The sequence below is a fragment of the Sinohyriopsis cumingii genome, chromosome 18, assembly GCF_028554795.1.
Source record: "Sinohyriopsis cumingii isolate HCF-2022 chromosome 18, ASM2855479v2, whole genome shotgun sequence".
Lineage (NCBI taxonomy): Eukaryota > Metazoa > Mollusca > Bivalvia > Unionida > Unionidae > Sinohyriopsis > Sinohyriopsis cumingii.
The window spans coordinates 26,958,649-26,978,831 of NC_142978.1; the positions used below are offsets into that span (position 1 = coordinate 26,958,649).

At 35.3% G+C, this 20,183-nt stretch overlaps 1 protein-coding gene across 3 annotated transcripts in view; it reads left to right on the plus strand.

The window, feature by feature from the left end:
- The window catches only part of LOC149776267 (elongation factor 1-beta-like), a 69,887-nt gene that overhangs the window by 36,973 nt on the left and 12,731 nt on the right, over window positions 1-20,183 (plus strand). For all 3 annotated transcript variants that reach the window (XM_089942697.1, XM_089942696.1, XM_089942698.1), the window contains exons 2-5: window positions 974-1,099; window positions 2,928-3,106; window positions 9,163-9,288; window positions 14,083-14,150. In XM_089942697.1, the coding sequence (XP_089798823.1) occupies window positions 974-1,099; window positions 2,928-3,106; window positions 9,163-9,288; window positions 14,083-14,150 (499 nt within the window). The remainder of the gene's footprint in view (window positions 1-973; window positions 1,100-2,927; window positions 3,107-9,162; window positions 9,289-14,082; window positions 14,151-20,183) is intronic.

Genomic DNA, 20,183 nt, shown 5'->3' on the forward strand with positions numbered 1-20,183 from the left:
TAAATTATTGGGAGAGATGATTGCTGTCACCTCTTGAAATTGGAAAAAAAATTTAAAAAAATTGAGAGACCCAAAGATTATGTCGAAGCAACAGATTAAGTCTTGGAGTTACATGGGGTTTGGAACTGCTATTTCTGAAACAACTAGGGATAATTAATGTCTAAGTATATATCATACCCTTCATTACTGGAACATAATATTGGCCTTCATTGCAAGTCTCTGATCACACTTATTAACATTTTGAATGCATGTTTCCATGTCTATAACGGCCGTGCATACAATTTCATTACACCTTGCTGAGAATTGGTCTAACTTCACAGAAAATAATGTACCCTGTGGTTTTGATGCATGGAATTCAAATTTAAACCATTTCAGATGCATGGAAATATCCAACCGGTGTGTCTTTTCGAGCAGAGCATCTAATTATATTACTTTTGATTTGTCTCCGGTATAATTTGTTACTGAGTTTGCATGTAAACTTTTTCATCTAAATTCAGCTTCATCAGTGGTCTTTCGTTTTGTAAAAATTAAAGAAATCCAAACACAAGAATGAGCTTTTCCACCAGCATAGATGTATGTTTTGGTTTGATCATTTTGATGTGTGACAGATGACAGTTCTAGTGGCTTGTTTAAATTATCATTTGGAATCCTTGGTTTTCTTCCCAAACACAACAAGGGAAAGGAACTAGTCTGCTGAGAACTTGTGATAAAACATTTACGACTATTTTGGATTTAATTCACAATACTCTGACTTCTTTTTAAATTTTCACTTTATATTCTAGGGAAATAAATTGTTTGTTGAATTTTTAAAAAAAACTTACTGGTTTGGCTTCTTTTTTTTAACTTAGGCTTGGATTTAATTCCTTGTACATTTCATGTTTAAATACAAATTGACCTTCTGTAGCCAGAGGACTTGTTTTTGCATCGTTTTTTTAAGCAAAACACTATACATAAAAGTTTTTTATATTTACAGATACCAGCCAAATCAGGCTGATGCTGTGGTCTTCACTGCTCTGGTCAGCCCCCCACCTGCAGATCTCTGCCATGTTCTGCGCTGGTACAACCACATCAAGTCATTCTCCGATTCAGAGAGGGCGAAGTAAGTAATTGGTTTTGTATCTTACAACACCCCAGCTGATCACCAATATTCATCTGAGCCTAATTTTTATCTAATGCATGATCTCTCTTCTCAGATCCACAATAAAAAAACAGGCATGCTCTCTTCATTCCCTCTTGAATCTGTTTGTCTGCCACTTATGAATGTTGTTTTTATTTGATTAGCCACTGACAGAATTTGTCAAATGTATCATCTTGCTACTTTTGGAGTACTCCCAAAAAGGAATGGAATAATAAGTTACTTCATTGACTGAATTAAGGAGTGGCACCTTTTAATTCGAAACTAAATATTTGAATGTCACTTAAACCTAACATCTTCATTATTGCAAAGAACAGTTCATGTAAGATAGCTAACAGGTCCTTTCCATCTTCCAAACTTTCAAAACACGTGTAGAAGTTGGGAAAATTAAGAATTCGCAGATTTCAGCTCTGGAATATTTTAAGCCATTGGCAGAAGACCCGTGAACTACCAACACTGAAGCATTATTTGAGTTTTTTTGTTGAACACAATCTACCTTCATCAGCTGGAGACTATGCAATATGTTTGTTCCTAAACTCAAAAATCGCTTCCAAATTTTCCTGTGGAAGAACCAGAAGTGCTGCAGCTCCTGTACATTTCTCATAGTAACAGTGACAGCGAAATAGTATTTTCTGTAGTGAGGAAAAATAAGACAGCTTTTAGGGCCTCCTTAGCTGCAGAAAATTTGTCCGCAATTTTAGTCACCAAGATCAACCAGCAGGCAAGAAGTCTGAACTGTTTAAAAAAGCAAATTTACAATCAAGCAGTTGAGGAAGTTCAAGTCTGCCACAGTATCATGTCTTGATAAATTACCACAAGAGCAAGTGAAGCTTATGAATACCATAATAAATAGAATGCAGATATATTTCTGCATATATGTCATGTTTTAGTTTTATATTACGATCTTGATATAGTGTAGTATTGAAGGTCAGAGTGGATGGAATTATTGTCATGGTATTTTTCATTAATTGTGAGCCTGTAAGGTTGGCAGCTATGGAGATATCCTCAAGGATAATAAGAAGTTTAGTTGTGAATTGCAGTCAAATCACGGTATCAACATCTTACTAATTGAACAATTAAAAACATTGAGTTTCTACATAGACAATGGTCTCACGAAATGTTGCAGTATTTTTATATATAAAAAAGGAATCTTGTTTGGTAGTGTATCAACAGTTAGTCTATTTTCCAGCTTGGAAGTTTTTTTTTTTGTGGAAAATACTGTCCATAACACTCTGGAACTGGACTTAACAAAACAAAAAGCCATGACATAATACACAAGTGCTTTTGCGCACCATGTTGGTTGTTGAAACCAGTTGGAATTATGTTATCAATCTTTCACAGGTTGGATATTTTGAAAGTAAATGTAATTTATACAGAATAACAAACAACTTCATGGGAAAATGCACTTTATTGACAATTATTCTCAACACAATTGTAAAACATGGATTCAGGCACCCACCCACCCCCAACCCCACGATTTTTTGGATGTCTGGTGGATTTTTGAAGGTCCCTTAGTAAATCGCATCCTCGTTTATAGTGTGGTCTATGTTTTCAGACCCCAATGTGTGCAAGTTATCAAGGGAGAGATGTATAGCTGAACAAGCTAGTGATTAAATGATAGCATAGTAAAATTGGTATGGTACTGCCCCGATCCGACAGCAACTTTTTTCAGTCAGTAAAAATAGTGCCACTTCCAAAATTCTTTCACATTTGGCGACAAATGCAAAGCCTAGCGGAGGTCCTGTGTATAAATACGTTTCCAGTTTTTACATATTTCTATCTGGTCCATCAGATTTCCAGGTCCCAAGAAACCAATAGGTGCCTATGGCCCAGCAGTGTCGGCAACCAGCAAGGATGATGATGTTGAACTAGATGAAGATGACTTGTTTGGAGATAATGATCAAGAAGAAGAAGAAGAGGACGAAGAAAGACAAGAAAGACTGGCTGCATATGCTGCTAAAAAAGCCAAAAGTACATTTTATTCCAGTTAACCTATAAATGTGTTTAGAATAATTAATTACTGTGTCTTCTTAGGGAGACCAGGAGAGCATATCAGATGGTCTGTTTGTCATCTATCCATCCATTAGTTCCTTATTGCTACTCCAACCCCACAGTGGTCATTGAAAATCTTGTTATTGCTATTGACCATATTGAAAATCATTTTGTCACTACGATTTACACCCATATTACCCTAGATATGAAAACATGGGAGATATATATTTTCAGTCTTTTTAATTCATTTGAAGAAATTTGGAATATCAGTATTTATTTAGATAAAATACTATACAAATGTTTTAATTTTGATACGTTTGCAAATTCCCCTTTGTTGATGTGAAAACTGCTGATCTCCAAATGTTGAAAATTTTACTACATGCTTCTTTAAGATTTCAGCTTTTGATCAGCTTCTGGTGTAATATCTTTGGGTTTATGGGGTAAAAACATTACTGAGTGATGCAAATTGTGTGCAAGGGATAAAATAGAAGAAAAAAGGCTTTTCAAAAGCATTTGGATGAGAAGTTTCACAAGCATAAAAATTCCATATAAAGAAAATGTATTAGTCCTAGGACAAGATAATGTATATAATGTACAGTGAATTGTGTATTGACTGTGCATAAAACTGCAGAACTAAATGTGGCTTTGACTAAATATTTACATTTGTTTAATGGATCTTTTGCTAGGTAGTGTGCAAGAGGATATTTTAATGGAAATTTGTTAGCACTTGCAAGTATTTGCTTCTTCATATTTGTTACCCAATCATGCCTTATGAGAACTACTACTACCTTGCAAATCCAGCCCTCCCACTTACTACTTATAGCTAAAGGGAGCTAAAATGTGTCTGCCTACCAATGCGGCTGTCAGGCAGAGTGATCTCCCTAAAGGTAAAAAGACTTGGTGGCAAAGCCTGAAAATACCATAGTTGCTACTTCCGCTTGTGCCAAGTAGCATGCTCTAATTATGAGTTTGCAGAGTCCTGATAAAAAAATCCAAGATTGAGGGTGATAGCATATGCAGTAGTCAGTGCTGTCCTGATGTCTCAACAGTTCCTTGTTGAACCACAGAAAATAATATTCCAATTTTGAATTCCGAATAAAATTTCAATAAATGTCTTTATCCAAGAAATTGATACAAAGTTTCTATTACTAGGTGTTTACGAAAAAATAGGTCCAACTAATTTTTGGAAAGTGTCAAATCCCGTAAATAAAATCACATTGCAATAGCGTGTAATGGAATACATAAAACATTTAAACTAACAAACAAATTAAATCAAATATAAATTAAAAATACTTAACACTGCAAGTTGGAGGAGTTTTTCACTTCTAAGCAAAGTATACTCCATCTATATTTCCAACTTTTTCTCTTTCTATCACAACAAAATTCTGCCCCTTACAAGTTGCAAGCACACATTTAGATATTTGAACGACTAAGCAACTGTACATTCAGTTGGAGCTATAATTATTTTTTACTTTCAATGTTTATATAACAACTATACATGTATATTCAGTTAGTTTCTATTCCTATTCATTCATAGCATCTGGTGACTACTTCAATATCTTTATTTGTATGGTGTTGTCTATAGTTAAGGTTTTTTATGTGTAATATAGACACATACAATTTTTTCTTCCACTCTGGTCAGACAAGTACAGGTTTGCGCTCTATACACTGTTTATTCAGTCGCATCCTGCACATGAATGTTTATATAGATGACGCTTGAGTCGTGTTTTTCTGCATAAACATTACATCATATTTTAGAGTTATTTGCATGGGTAGCCTTTGCATCTTTCCAAGTTAGGTTTGGGCTATATTATTTATGTATGTGGATGTCTTCGTACTCTTAAGTAACTCCTGGAAACAAGCCTACCGCTCTGGTGGCCTAGATATGGGAGGTTGCGGGTTCGATCCCTGGACGAGTCATACCAAAGACTTACAAAAATGGTACTAACAGCTGCCTCGCTTGGCGCTCAGCATTAAGAGGTTAGTGTTGGGATCGGTTGGCCTGGTGTCAGGATAATGTGGCTGGGTGGGACATCATGCTACATGTCTGCGGCATGATGTCCCAGTGCTAGACATCACTGTATATTGTCACACTGCAGACATTGTAGCGATATGACTGAAATATTGTTAAAGTTAAGTTAAAAACCAAAATCTCATGCACCGGAAATAAAGAGTCATATTACCTTCCCTATCACAGCCACATTGTCCATTCAGGGATAGTTCAGGAAGTCAACAAAAGTACCTAGGGGCCACTCTCAGGACGTGAACTTTTTGAAAGTTGTCCTATCGAAGCTCCACCCATCAAAAGTTTTTCGCATGCCAAGCAGATATAACACTAGTTTGTCTTGGACCCAATGGCAAATGACACTCGGCATCTAGTCATTGGCCTAAAAGCCCTCAATCTATTGATCCATGCCCCCTTTGGTTGCAATGGAAACACCGCAGCGCATTTTGATTGCCATCCATGAGGGAGACTTTGCCATTACTCTGGACTTAGATGGCACATACCTTTATGTCTCTATTCACAAGGCTCCCAGGATGTTCCTGCATTTCTCATACATCGTATACCAATTCAGGGCACTCCCAATAGGACTCGAGCTCGGCTCATGGAGTTTCACTCTGTGGATGATATCCTGCAGCAACATGAGTGAGTTAGATCTAACAAGACATGATAACCCTTGTTACCAATCTCATCAAGGAAAATTCTGACTTAGTACCATCTCAGTGATTTGTTCACTTAAGTATGAAGTTCAATACACAGGCAACATATTTTGTCTCCTTCCAGAGTTCCCACACTACCGGGAAAAGTAGCGAGAAATGGTAATTTTTTTCCCAACTGAAAAGTCCTTGAATTTCGCAAACATAGATGAAAGTCAGGAAAAAATCTGGAATTTTCAACCACCACTTGATGCCGGAAACGATCACATAATTGAACTGAATTAAATTTATTGCGTTCTAACCAGGGTACAGTGTGGCTCATTTGGTTGCTTGCTGAGTCTGTACAAATGCCCAGTGGATTAGATTCATCTGCAAGACCTTTATTTTCAAATTCAGCTCGATATTAGTTTCTTTCCTTACATAGAAGGTATGAAAACTTGTCTAGCATCACAAGAGGCCTACATGGTGGTGGGAAAGCATAGTCACTTACCGCATGGCCTAGCAAAGTTGAAATGTTAGACTGAGTAATACATGCATGAATTCGATATGAAAATTATATTCTTAGAAATTTTTACTATTAATGACATAACGATTATAATCCTTGCCATTTCCGAGTAAATAAATCCTTTTCCTATCGATTTCATGCAGGTAACATAAGATTAAATTTTCTAGGCCCGCTGGTAAGCCACTACCATATGTCGCTACCACACTGTGGCAGCAAAGTCCAAATTTTCGATATGCAGTTGCAATGACCCCACACCCCAACCTAAATGTTCAAATATGAAAAATGGGGTCGGAATATTCAGAGGAAACTCGGATTAGAAAATGGACTACTATTCATTTTAAGCCAAATTTGTAGTCCAAATTGAGGAATCTTGGAGCTAAAATGAGAAATTGTTGTCCCTTATATTATATATTAAAAAAAAACAATTTGAGCCCCTGTATCAATACAGGTTTGGGGACTTGTTTAACAAATGACAAGAAGACAAGTTGATTTTACAGAAAATTCAGTCCTTGTTTCTACAAAAGTATATCATTTTGAAGTTCTTTAATCAAAATTTAAATCATCCCTTTTGAAAAAATTTTTAAAGGATGGATTTTTAACCAGATCATCTTCAAAGAGATTAGGTTTGAAAAATCTTGTTTGGGTTTTTGTTGGCACAGATAAATTCAGGCTTAAACTCTTTTCCTTACAAGACAAGATTCCAATTATTTGAGTTTTTTTTGTTTGTTTTTTTTTTAACTGTAAAAGGAAATGTTACTTTCTATAAGATGTTGCTGTTATAGGTTTTAACGCCATTATTCAGCACAAGATAGGCTATACATGGTGGCCAGTATTAATGGTGGAGGAAGAACCCGTGAAAACCCGGAAAGAACCACTGACCCACGAGAAACTACCGGCAAGCTTTCTCGCATACTCGCATGAGTCTGAGACTTGAATCCATGCTGACAGTGGTGAGATGGCACTGATCCATAATGGTGAGCGCTTTAGGCCACTCGGGGCCCGTTCTATAAGATGTGTGTATATCTATATATTGAATTATTAAGAATTAAAGGTTTGAAAGGAAACAAACTATAACAAACCTCAACATACTGGCTGACTCCTCGTCATGGAACAGTCAACTGGGACAGGAGGAATGATCTCTCCAGTTCTCACTCAGATCTTTACCTGATGGGACTGACTGTTGTTGGGCCTTTTGTGACAAGGTGGTAATGCCAGGCTCCCATCCTTTGTCTCTCCCAGACCAGACCTGAAATCTTAAGCAGTCTACCCCCTCTTATTGGATTTGACCAACCTAAATGCATTCATCTACCCTCCAACACCTCCGATTTGATAGTGATACAGAAAGCAAGGGAATCATCCTGTCACCTCATCTCATTGTGCCACTCTTGTTGGAGTCACGGATCAGCCTCATCAATGTTGTACCGAAACCCTGGTGGAAAATTTGGGTCTTCCTTCATCTACTCAAATAACCACAATGGCACTTGTTTCATTCCTACTCTGTCCTCAGAGCCTTCCTGTAGTTACATCCAGAGAGAGTGTGCCTTCCGCTCTATTAGTAATTTTAGGCTTTGAAGCCAAATCTTATATCCAACTCTGCCTGACCACCACATAGCTCGGCAGATGACGTTTAGCTTCCTTTAGCTAAGAGTAGTATCTGAGAGGGTTGGATTTGTGAGGTAATAGTAGTTCTCCTAAGTTATTATGATTGGGTAAGCATTCTTGAAGAAACATTTTAGTAGGAAAAATGGGTTTAATTATTTTCATTTTATCTAGAAACAGACTCAAAAGCCTGCTTTGCCAAAGTTTGCATAATGCTCACCAAGGAGACAATCTTGTAACTGCTTTGTGTCTTGAATTTTAAAAATTTGAATAAACCTTTAAAAAGACTGACATTTTTAAATTTAATTTTAAGTTTGACTCTGATGTGTGCGTCTGTTCATATATTTGTCCACGCCTTATGGCATTGCAATCACTCTGATCTCGGTGTTCATGTCTCTGTGTACATCTCTCCAGATCTAATGTCATCACAGTCACTCTGGTCTCAAAGTTCATATCTGTATATACATCTGTCTGCACCCTATGGCATCAGTCACTCTGTTCTCCATCATATCTATATATACATCTACCCACAACCCTAAATTAACCTCCAGTTTTCTCAATGTATTTTTGAGCTAAATAAATGTGCTCATTAAATCAATAGTGAATTCACTGTGTCTGATAAAACAGTGATTGTAGAACTTATTTATGGGTCACGTTGATGAACTTGGTATTGACTGTTGTTGTTAAATCAACTTGACATTACATAGGTCTCCGAGCCTTTGTGCATAAATGTGCTGAATAGATAGCAAATACAACAGATTTTATTCTTGTCAGTATTGGCAGAATGTTGGACCTAAAGATCACATTCCTGGTGGTGGTTAATGTTGCCGGCAATGTTGGATTATGTATTTATCAGTGACTGTGAAACTTGTTTGAAATACATTTTCAAGATATACTAATGAAATAAGGTTAAATGCATCTAAGGATGGGTCAGATAGAGGAGAGTCAAATTTAACTATAAAAAAATTGACAATTGGGAAGGAGGAGAGATGGAGGACACAAGTGTTCTGAAAACTCCTTGTACCTTGCTAAACTTGTCCATTTGCTGTTGTATTACAGTAGATATTAGTGACTGTTACACTTTGCAAAAAAAGGGTAAAGCGCTATGCACGGATTGTGTAGACTAGATGCAGAGTTTGCATACACATCTTGTAAGCAAGATGAATGCATACATTTAGTGGGTGGACAAGATTTTCCTATATATTCCATGGAAGGGTTATTGTCAAACTATACCAAATAGGTCATAAAACAAAAATATTTGTTAACCTTTCAGAGCCAGGTCCAATTGCAAAAAGCTCAATTATTCTGGATGTCAAACCATGGGATGATGAGACGGACATGGCAAAACTTGAAGAATGTGTCAGGTCCATAGTGGCAGATGGACTCTTGTGGGGAACTTGTAAGTCAACATGATCATTTAATCACAACATGGTAACTTTCAGCAGAAATCTCATTGATTAATCTACCTTCTATTGTTCAATAGGTACAGATTACAATTGGAAGTAATGGATAGATGCATGCAAGTACACCTTTATCTTGTTCTGTGCATGGATTTTTTTATTATTTTTTTTGAGATTGCAGAAATGATTTTGTGGAACTTTTAAAACAAGTTGCAGACATTTAGCATTCTATAATATATGGAGGATATTCCATAAAATACGAATTTTTGGAACAAATGTTCTGTTCTCTTTGCACACAGAAAACAATGTACTTCATGTTAAGGTGATAGACTGGTACCAGGTATGGTTTTTAGTCTAAAAGTACTACAGTGGAACTCCACTATTATGCGTTAATTGGGGTTTTAAAAATTGGATCGCGTTAATGCAGTGTTATACAGTATTTTACTTTTTTCAGAGAAACAAAACTCTGCACAAATACGTGTATTCATGTCTAATGTATATGATGAATAGGGTATCAACACCATTTACTATCGTGCTGTCGTGACATGCAGTTCATCTATAATACATGTAATTCCATTGAAAAATTGCACACAGATTTACAATATTCAATACATTTTTCCCCAGATCATTTTGTCTGAATTAAACGTCTAATATACAGAATGAACAGAGTATCAACACCATTTACTTGCCGTCTGATATTGTACCGTTATGGCTTGAAATTAATCCATAATATCTGTAATTCCATTGCAAAAATTGCATACATATTTAAACTATTAACTAATTTTGTCACACAACATTGTCTCTGAATTCAGTGGAAAAAATTAACAGCAAAATTAGGGTAAGAAAGACAAAGCACGTGTACGGTTCATTACGTTCCAGGGTCTGTGGACGGTGTTTGTACAAATTTCATACTGCTAAAATTTTCTCAAGCATTTCTGTGTACATTTATCCGTTTGCAATAACTAACACTTGTACTCCTATTCATTTGAACGACTACAGCAAGAATATTTACCAATCAGCACTTGCTTTCAGCGTGCATTTAACTTTTACTTCAGATTTTATGAATATTGAAAGAAACTTGTGAAAACTACTATATTAATCACTGCACAAAGTGCAGAGAACATCTTGCATTTGTGAACTTGCTCTTCCATAATGGTAAAATATTTTTATAAAAAATAGGAAATTAATAATAGTTAATAAACAACCACCATACCCATGTAAAACCTGAGAACTAAGTGCAGTAGGCCTGCAATGTCACGAGTCACTTTAAAAAAAAAAAAAGTTAAGCTGATTGCATGTACAATTTCATACCCTTTCACTTTCCAGCTAATAAAGCAGACATTATTTACTGGTCAGCTGATTGTGTCTAATAACACCGCCAAACATGTTGGCAGCTTTCGTTTTTTGGTGTTTATTAAATTGTGAGAATTTTTTTATCAACCACCGCATTGTCTGCTGCTTGGTTGTGTATGCAGTTAAAGAAGAAACACATGTTGGCTATTGTTTGAGCAGTGATTGTATACAGAATTAATTGAAGACAACTTACTGGCCTTACTCATTAATCAGTAATAAGTAACATTTCCGATAATGTTTATTTTGGCATAACACTTCAAGAACCTGGTGAAATTGTTAAATTTCATAAGCCAAGCCACGATCATATTATATTCAAATTCCTATTCAAACTCTTCCCCAAAATGATAATAAACAATACACACTATTTCTTGTACTTTAAAAAAAGGTATTTTTCCAGGTATGAGAAAAATAAACGTACATGTATTTGAAATTTCAGGAACTATGCCACAATCATATTATATATCATATTATAGTCAAATTCATGCGTCATCTCTTCCCCAAAATGATATTTAAAAAATTGTGCAAAGTGCAGAGAATGAATTGTGTTTATGGACTCGCTTTTCCATAACGGTAAAATATTTTTATAAAAAAATAGAGTATTAATAACAAGTTAATAAGTAAACACCATACACATGTAAAACCCGAGAACTAAGTGCAGTTGGCCTGCAATAGTCACGAGTCACTTTTCTAAAAATAAAAAAAAAAATTTAAACTGAATGTATGTACAATTTCATACCCTTTCAATTTCCAGCTAATAAAGCCCAGCAAGTATGTTGGCAGCTTTTGTTTTTTGATGTTTATGAAATTGTGAGAATCTTTTATCAACTACCACATTGTCTGCTGCTTAGCTGTGTATGCAGTTAAAGAAGAAACACATGTTGGCTATTGTTTGAGCAACAACTGTAGGCAGAATTAATTGAAGACAACTTGCTGGCCTTACTCATGGATCAGTAATAAGTAACATTTCTGATAATGTTTATTTTGGCATAACACTTCAAGAACCTGGTGATATTTTTAAATTTGAGAACCTACACCACAATCGTATTGTATTAAAATTCATACGCGAACTCTTCCCCAAAATTATAATAAACGTTTTACACTATATCTCATTAAAAAAATTCCCGGTACAAGAAAAATACATGTATTTAAAATTTCAGGAACCACAAAACGATCATATTAAATTAGAATTCATATGCGAATGCTTCCCCATAATGATAACAAATTTTGTATACAGTATTTCATGTACTTTGAACAACAAATATTTTTCCATGTGTGAATGAATATACGAAATTTTGGGAGCCATGCCATGACCACATTATATCCTAATTCGCATGTTAGCGGGGTTTCACTATATATAAATAACAAGAAACCAGTCAGCTGAACAGTCTATATTAAAAAAATGGTGGCCAAGATGAATTGACAAGGAAGATGAAGATAAATTTTGAGGAAAACTATTGATCATGTTTTGGCCAAACATTTTGAAGGAATTCAGGGTCTGGAATTGGAGTAATGGATAACCTGTTCTCATTGGACCTTAATTGTTACTGTCTGTACAAGTATGTATAGGCTAACAGGAAGATACAGTTTGAGCATATGGAAGGTTATGAAGCATGCTCATGGGTAAAATATTATCAAAACCTTCAGTTAACATATCAAGGGCTTGGCTACTTGTCATGCAGGGAATTGATTTTTAACTTTGATTTGTCAATATCAGATTTACTTGACCTACTTAGTACATAATACCAAATCTTCTTAAAAGACTATTTGTCCAATTGGATGAACATGTTGAAAGCAATTTGCTTTCCTCAACTACCACTCCAAAATACAAGTTGACACATGTTAATTTCAAGTCCCACACTTTCTTCCTTGCCTTCAGCATTATATCAGAATTATAAATTATGTGGGTATAACTTTTTGGTGGCACTTGCCAATTTGTCACTATTAAAAGAACATGCTGAATTTATACATTACGTCTTAGATGTAGGAGCAGACCAGCTTGATGCTACATAAAAGGGTATATTTGTCTTTGCACATTACTTTATTTATTTGCTTTTAAAACAAATTTTCACCTTAACAGTTCTAGGAAAAGGTAGTCTGTTGTATAACCTAGAACAAAATGTCAGGATTTTTTAAAGAATCATCATGGAGAAATGGGTGGAATATATCAAAATTATGTACACATGTATTGCAGTTGTTTGCTTTTTTGTATAAGTTGTAATCGCTGCTTTTCTCTTTTCCTTATATTTTTTCGCTACAAATATGCTCCATTCAGCAAGAAAGTTTGCTTTTGCAAATGCAATGGTCCGTTTTATTGGGAGTGGGTAATACTATTTGTCTGTGTCGGTCTGGTGTTTGAAAGTGCTGACAGTCATGTCAGGCACTTGTGGTTTACTTTGTTATTTTGATCTATGCAGGTACTATGCATGAAAGTGTTCATAAATTGAACAACATTGATTTTTCCACTTATTATTAGCAATTATATAATTAACTTGAACATATGGTTGAGCTATTTTAATCAAACATTTGTCATTGAATATGTATCCAAGAATGGTACACAGTATGTTGTTTGAGTAACAGTCGCACACTGAAAACATGGGGTGACACAATTCATCCATATATCGATGTGTCCATACTTTTGCTGAAACGATACACATATATTAATATAAGAGAAGGAGACTCAATACAAAATGATACTTACCATGTATAAGTTATTTTAGTCTTCAGCAGTTATGAATAATTATTATTAGTTCACTTTCTTATTTTTTAAATATAAAATTCATCTGAAAGAGTATTTACAGTCCTGGGCACTCATTTTTTTTAAAAAAAAAGACTATTGAGATTATTTGCTCGCCATCTGCAGATTTAAACAAAGTGACATGGTTCGTAAACTGCCCCACCCCCAATTCCATGCTAATTATTTTAACCCAGCAGCATGTTCAGCATAAAGGATACATTCCAGATGTGTTCTGACTGCTCCAGTGGCCTAGTAGTTAGAGCGTTCGCCTTGGATGCTGGAGGTCGTGGGTTCAATCCCTCTCCAAGTCATACCAAAGACTTCTTTAAAAAAAAATGTTACTAACAGCTGCCTCGCTAGGTGATCAGCATTAAGAGGTTAGTGTTAGGACTGGTAGGCCTGTGTCAGGATAATGTTCCTGGGTGGGACATCTTGCTACATGCAAATTTTATAATCTAAAATGTTCTTTAATTCCATTCAGTAATGTGAACCTTGAAAAAAGTAATTTCATCCTGGAAAAAACATGGAAATGACCTGCAAGCCAGTTGCATTAAAGTAGTTGTTGAAAATGAAGTTTATTATTTTTAATTGTAGTTGTATAGGTTTCAAAGGTTAGGCTTGATGTGCGACTGCATCTTTACATTCCTACTTGAGTTAATTATTTCATTTTGCTAATAATTATTCCTTTTTTTGTGTGCATTTTTAGCAAAGTTAGTTCCAGTTGGATATGGAATCAAGAAGCTGCAAATCTCCTGTGTTGTGGAAGATGATAAGGTTAGTCTTCTCTCTTTTTCAATACACGGATCATTACTGAATGTTATACCAGATAAGAAGGGCATTTTTTTTCTTCTCTAAAAGCCCACAAGTAGACAATATGGATCATTGTGCCTTGTTTGTGTGTAGAAATCATGGTGTGATTTGTGGCATGGTTAACATGTACTCTACAAGTTGTATTCAACACAAAGGGACGTTAGTAACAGAAGTTTAGAAGTATTATATTCCCACCACAACTTTCATTCACCTGTTCTTGATTTAATTTCTATACAATAACTTGAGTTTAACATCTACCGTTACCAGACTTTTTAATTTGCTTGCATTTGGGATACAGAAAAATGCTGTTGATTTCAAAATCACCCAAAGGCTCAAAGTGCAAGGTGCCTGAAAGAAGAGAAAAATAGTTATAAAAAAATAATATTCAACATAACAGAATGAGAACAAACCTTGTGGATGTCTTGCATTTGGTGTAGTAACAAACTTGAATAAAGGTCAGAGGTTAAGGTCACATACAGAGAAGAGAACATGTTTTCAGTACAGTAACATTTACATCAAAGACTTGAACCAAACTTTGTGGATGGCTTGCACTTAAGGTTGAAGCCTGTTGATTTTGGGATCAAAACTTTTATGGTTGCTCTGAACAATAGAAGAAAAATGGGTTTACTAATAAACCACATACAGTGGCAATGCTTGTGGAGAGATTGCACTTGGGGTTTGGAAGAGGCCATTGTATCCTGAATAAAAAAAAAGAATTTTATATTGTACATATTTTTCTAGACTCTCGACTAGACAGTTTTTTGTTGATGGCTTTCATTTAGGTTAAGAAAGACTTTTGGATGTCTAATGGTCAGCAGTCCAGGTCATAGTAAATCTGAAAAGAAAGCATTATTGTTGAGACCGGTTGGTCAGTATTCTCTCGAGTCAACCATGCTCTGAGAGCCCCTGCATAGCTGATTATTAAACATAGAGCAGGTATATTATGTAATGTTCATGATACTTTTTTTTAAAATTTGTTTTGTGTGTGACCTTTTTTGCAGTGTCTTAGAATATATGCAATATTTGTTTGCATTTCCATCATTTAACATTACTGTGGAATATTGAGCATTACAGTATTTACTTGCGAAAATGTTAAAACAATTTTTTTTTAATGTGCAAGGATTTAAGCCAATACAGCTGAAGGAAGTTGTTTAGTCTGCCAACATTAATGCAGTGAATTCTGGGAAACTGATTTGCCATAGTCTTGTTCTTCATTCCACCATGCAAACTTTGTTATATATCCCTTAGGCCCCCAAAAGATGTTTCCTGTCAGCCAACAATAACCATTCTCTGTTGCTGACCATAGCACATTTTTTTTCCCCAGGCTAAAATTTTACAAACATTTTTTAATTAATTTTTTTTTAACCTTCCTACCATAATTTTAAAACCAGTGCAACAGGAAATACACATGGGGGTATCTTGTATGGCAAAACATATTATGTTATGTTGTCCAACTCTTTCCTGTTTCATTTTGGCACAGTACTAGTTTTCCTTCATCTACTGATACTGAACTTTGTGGATGGCTGCCTCGCTTGGCGCTCAGCATTAAGAGGTTAGTGTTAGGACTGGTCGGCCTGGTGCCAGGAGAATGAGACTGGGTGGGACATGATGCCCCAATGCTAGACATCACTGTAAACTGCCACATTGCAGACATTGTAGTGATATGACTGAAAAATTGTTAAAGCTACGTTAAAAATCTGAATCACATCGCATGACTTTGTGGATGGCTTACACTTTGGATTTTAGGGTCAAAAAGTACAAGGTAATGGTTGCTGGCTGAAAGCAGAAAAATGGTTTATGCTTAATAACATTACATTTACATACAGAACTTAACCAATGTTTCGGAAGGGCATTTATGTAGGTGGGTTCAGAAGGCCAAAGGGTATGGTCACTGTAACTAAAAGAAGAAATACAGATTTTTGTAATAAATTTGCTTACAGGCCTTGTAGATTGACCAAAGTTTGTGGAGGGCTTGCACTTAAGATTTGAAATAGGCTTGTTAATTTTGGGGTCAGAGAGTCAGACAAAAGGTCATTGTAACTGAAAGAAAAGCAGGTTTTACAAATTAACTTTTGTTATAGAGCATGTTTCTTGACTAAAATTTGTGGATGGCTTGCTGTTAGGATAATATAGAAACCTATAGATTATGAGCATTACCAATATTTCAGGTTACTGAGACCCAGTGTTGCCTGATTTCATGACTATTATGGCTGGCAGTGACATTGTTTTTAAATTGAAAAGTGTCTGTGTGACCTTTTTGTAATATTTCAGAACAGTTATCAGTTCACATACCATCATCACTGCAGAGTATAGTCATAAAAGCAATGAGAAATATAACTCTTGCCAGTTCTGTCTGAGTTTTAAAATAAATCTGTTTTGAATGGGGAGGATTTAAACCAATACAGCTGAATGAAATGGTATCAGTCTGTTGTTTAGTCCTCCAATATTAATGCAGGGAATTCTGGGAATCTGACTAGTAATAGTCTTGTTCTTCGTTCCACCCTGTACATTTTTTTTAAAGATTTTACCAGGACTTGATGCATTGCTTTCCTTTTCCAGGATGCTACGTCTAAACTAATACACCCTCCATTTAATAATCAGAGGCCCAGAAACAAGCATGGTCCCAGTCTGATTTTTTATCTTAGCCAACATATCTTAGTCATAATTCTCTTAAAATTTTTATTCCGTGTTACCTGAATGTTCATCCTGGGTTCTCTTTTTCATCAGAAAAAATATGCTTTCATCTTTTCCTTTTTGTTTTTTCTTTCTTTTTTTTGTTACTATTCCTGGTGGATTTTTTTGTTGTTGTTTTTTTTTTACTCTGAATATTTTTCCTGGATATAATTCAGTTGGGTAAGAAAGTAACAAAACACCAAATATTAGATGGTAACCACGCCTTTCAGAATTTTTCATGGTTTTATTATATCTGTGCATTTTGTTGCAGTTTCAAGTAATGTAATTCCAGATCTTCGGGAAAAAAATTCTTGGCTTTTTCAAAATTAACGTTTGTTGAAAGATGAAAATGTATGGACATCACTAAATTTGACTACCCTGTAAAAAAGATCATTTCAAATTGAGTTGGTTAGAACAAAAAGATGACAGGAGTTTTTTTTCGGAATATATCCAGAAATTGGAGGAACCTACTGCAAATACAAAATTGTGGATCAGCTGGCACAAGAGCATTCCTTATCCATGCTAAAAACGAAACGGCATAGGCAGGGAAGAGGGGGTTGGATAGAATAGGAGTACTTGTATATTGATACAGTAGCTATATTCATACACATAAATTCATAGATTTCAAGTTAATAAATGATAATAATAGTTAATAATCTTTTCTTAACATGTTTTGATGATTATGAAAGTGTTGTGCATGTTTACACTTGTGAAATTGCACAATTTACAAGTGCCCAACAGATACATGGAAAATTGTGAGTTTTTTTTTTTAGGCTGGTTCCATCCCTGATTAGTGGATGACTATCCACATGTCACTTGGTGCTAGCAATCGCCAAAGTCATGAAAGGTGATAAAAGATAGTAAAATGGCAGTGAATATCTATTTGAAATGATGCATCTAACAATGAAAATAGTCGAGGCTTGTAGTAGTCAGCGGAGTTTCAATTTAAAGTATTTGTTTTAGTATTTGATAGTCATTGGTATAGCCTATTTTCAAGGTTAAAGTCATCCCTTTGGTGAGGAAGATTTAATTTATTTATCTATAACTGTTTTTTATTTTCCTCTGGAGATGGGGCCAAATATTCATTTTTTGTAGAGTCTTTTTCACCCCAGTTCTTGCAGTAATTGTGTTTTGTGTTCCTGTTTTGATTCCTGGTCACATTGTATTTGTTAGTTTTCTCTTTCCATTTTTTAAAACGTCACAATGTTTAGGAAAATGGGGGCACAAAAAGGCCCTTTGGGACACTCCATGCCCCCACCAGTCTGTTGTACCATGTGTTTTATCAGAGTTTTAAAATCCGGTTCAGATGTGGAAGATTTAAGCCAATGCAGCTGAATAAAGCTGTGTCAGTCTGTTGTTTAATCGTCCAACATCAATGCAGGGAATTCTGGGAACATGGCTTGTCATAGTCTTGTTCTTCGTTCCACCCTATACATTTCTTTACTTTTGTCAAGGAATTCCAAAATCAAAATAAAACAGTAGTAATACAAGAGTACTATTGCATTGCTTTCCTTTTTCTATATGCTTTGTCCTCAATTCTTGCTAAATATGTCTCTCCCACTAGCAAATGGAGACTCATAGTTGAAAAGAATACAAGTCCTCTCAGATTCATGAGTCATAATTAACATATGGAATATCTTCTTTGGCCTTGCATAATCAAACTAGTACATGTGCATCACAACACACAACAAATTCACATTCGTTGCTATCTGTAACCATTTTTTTAAATTTATTGGGAGATTAGGCAAACATATCCATTTTTGTGTGGAATCCTTTTTCTCCCAGTTCTTGCAATAATTTTGTCTTTTTGCACTCCTTTTCTTGATTCCTAGTTATTGCATTTGGAGAAAACAATTCATTCAGTACATCAAAAGCTCACAAGGTGTAGGAAAGTGGAGCTCAAGAAGGCCCCCATAGGACCTCTCCTTCCCACCATCTGTTGTATCAGATCTTTCTTAAAGTTTTCAAATGTGTTTCAGATGTGGAGGATTTAAGCCAATGCAGCTGAATGAAATGATCTCAGTCTGTTGTTTAGTCCTCCAACATTAATACAGGGAATTCTGGGAACATGTCTAGTTATAGCATTGTTTTTCGTTCCACCCTATACATTTTTTAATCTTTGTCAAGGAATTCCAGACTTAAATTCAATAGGACTAATACATTACTTGTTAATATTGTAGTCCTGCCAACCCTTGAGACTTGACTGCAGGTCTTACAGAAATAAATTTAAAACATGGACTTGTGGAATGAAACCAAAACTTAATGGAAATATGATTGCTGCAGTATTGCATGTTACAGGTATTGCATTGCTACAGGTATTGCATTGTCTGTGTTTGATTTGGATCCAGGTTTCCTTGGAGTAGGTCAGGGCTAAACTGCACACAGCTTTTCATGCAAAATGTCTTCATGATTCAAGCTGCTGCTTACAGAATTTTCTAAAAATGGCATCCAACAAGTATTACACAACTCTCTCGATCACTCATGCCCTGATAACTCGCAAACCCGCTTATAACGCAAGATCAGGCTTGGATCTCATTTTTTACACCAGAAAATATCCCCAAGAAACATATCCCTATTTCTTGAATTTGAAAAAATCACGATCAAAATGTGTAAATGACCGTTGATGTATCGTTTTATGGTCGAGAACAATAGATATGACCTGGAAATTTTAATCGACATTTTGAAATTATTAACTATTACTAAGAAGTCACATTGATTACATGTTTTTCCCAAACGATATTCTGAGTACACAGTAATTACAGATATTCAAGGAAATTTTGTTCAATGAAAAATGTCACTTACACCTAGTATAGGCAGTACATTAATATTTAAATGCCAATTAAATGATTTTTATTAAGTGAAATTTGTGTTTTGATTCTTTTATTTCCATTTAAGTGTAATTATCATAAATTCGATGTGTATTTAAATGTAAAATGTACCAATCTACTGCAACAGTTATGTAAGCAAGCGTTTCTCTTAGAACCTAATTAAATGCCGACATTGTTTTGATAACTGACTTGTGCAAGTATTTGTAAAATTGTTGCACTTAGTTAAAAGCTGGCCTCCTGTGTATTATCACGATTATTATGTCTTTTCAATTAAATAAAGGAGGCAGGGGAAAAAGTTAAAAGGCACGCAAATATGACATGCTTAAAATCTAGCGGCCCTGGTCATATGTCGGGTATACTCACTTCACTTGATCAATCCATTGGTTTTCTCGATGTATAAGCAGATTTTTTCACATTTTGGAGGTCTCTCAGTAACTCGAGCCCTCGCTTATAGTGTGGTCTATGTTTGTGGACCTGTTGTGCACGAGTTGTCGAG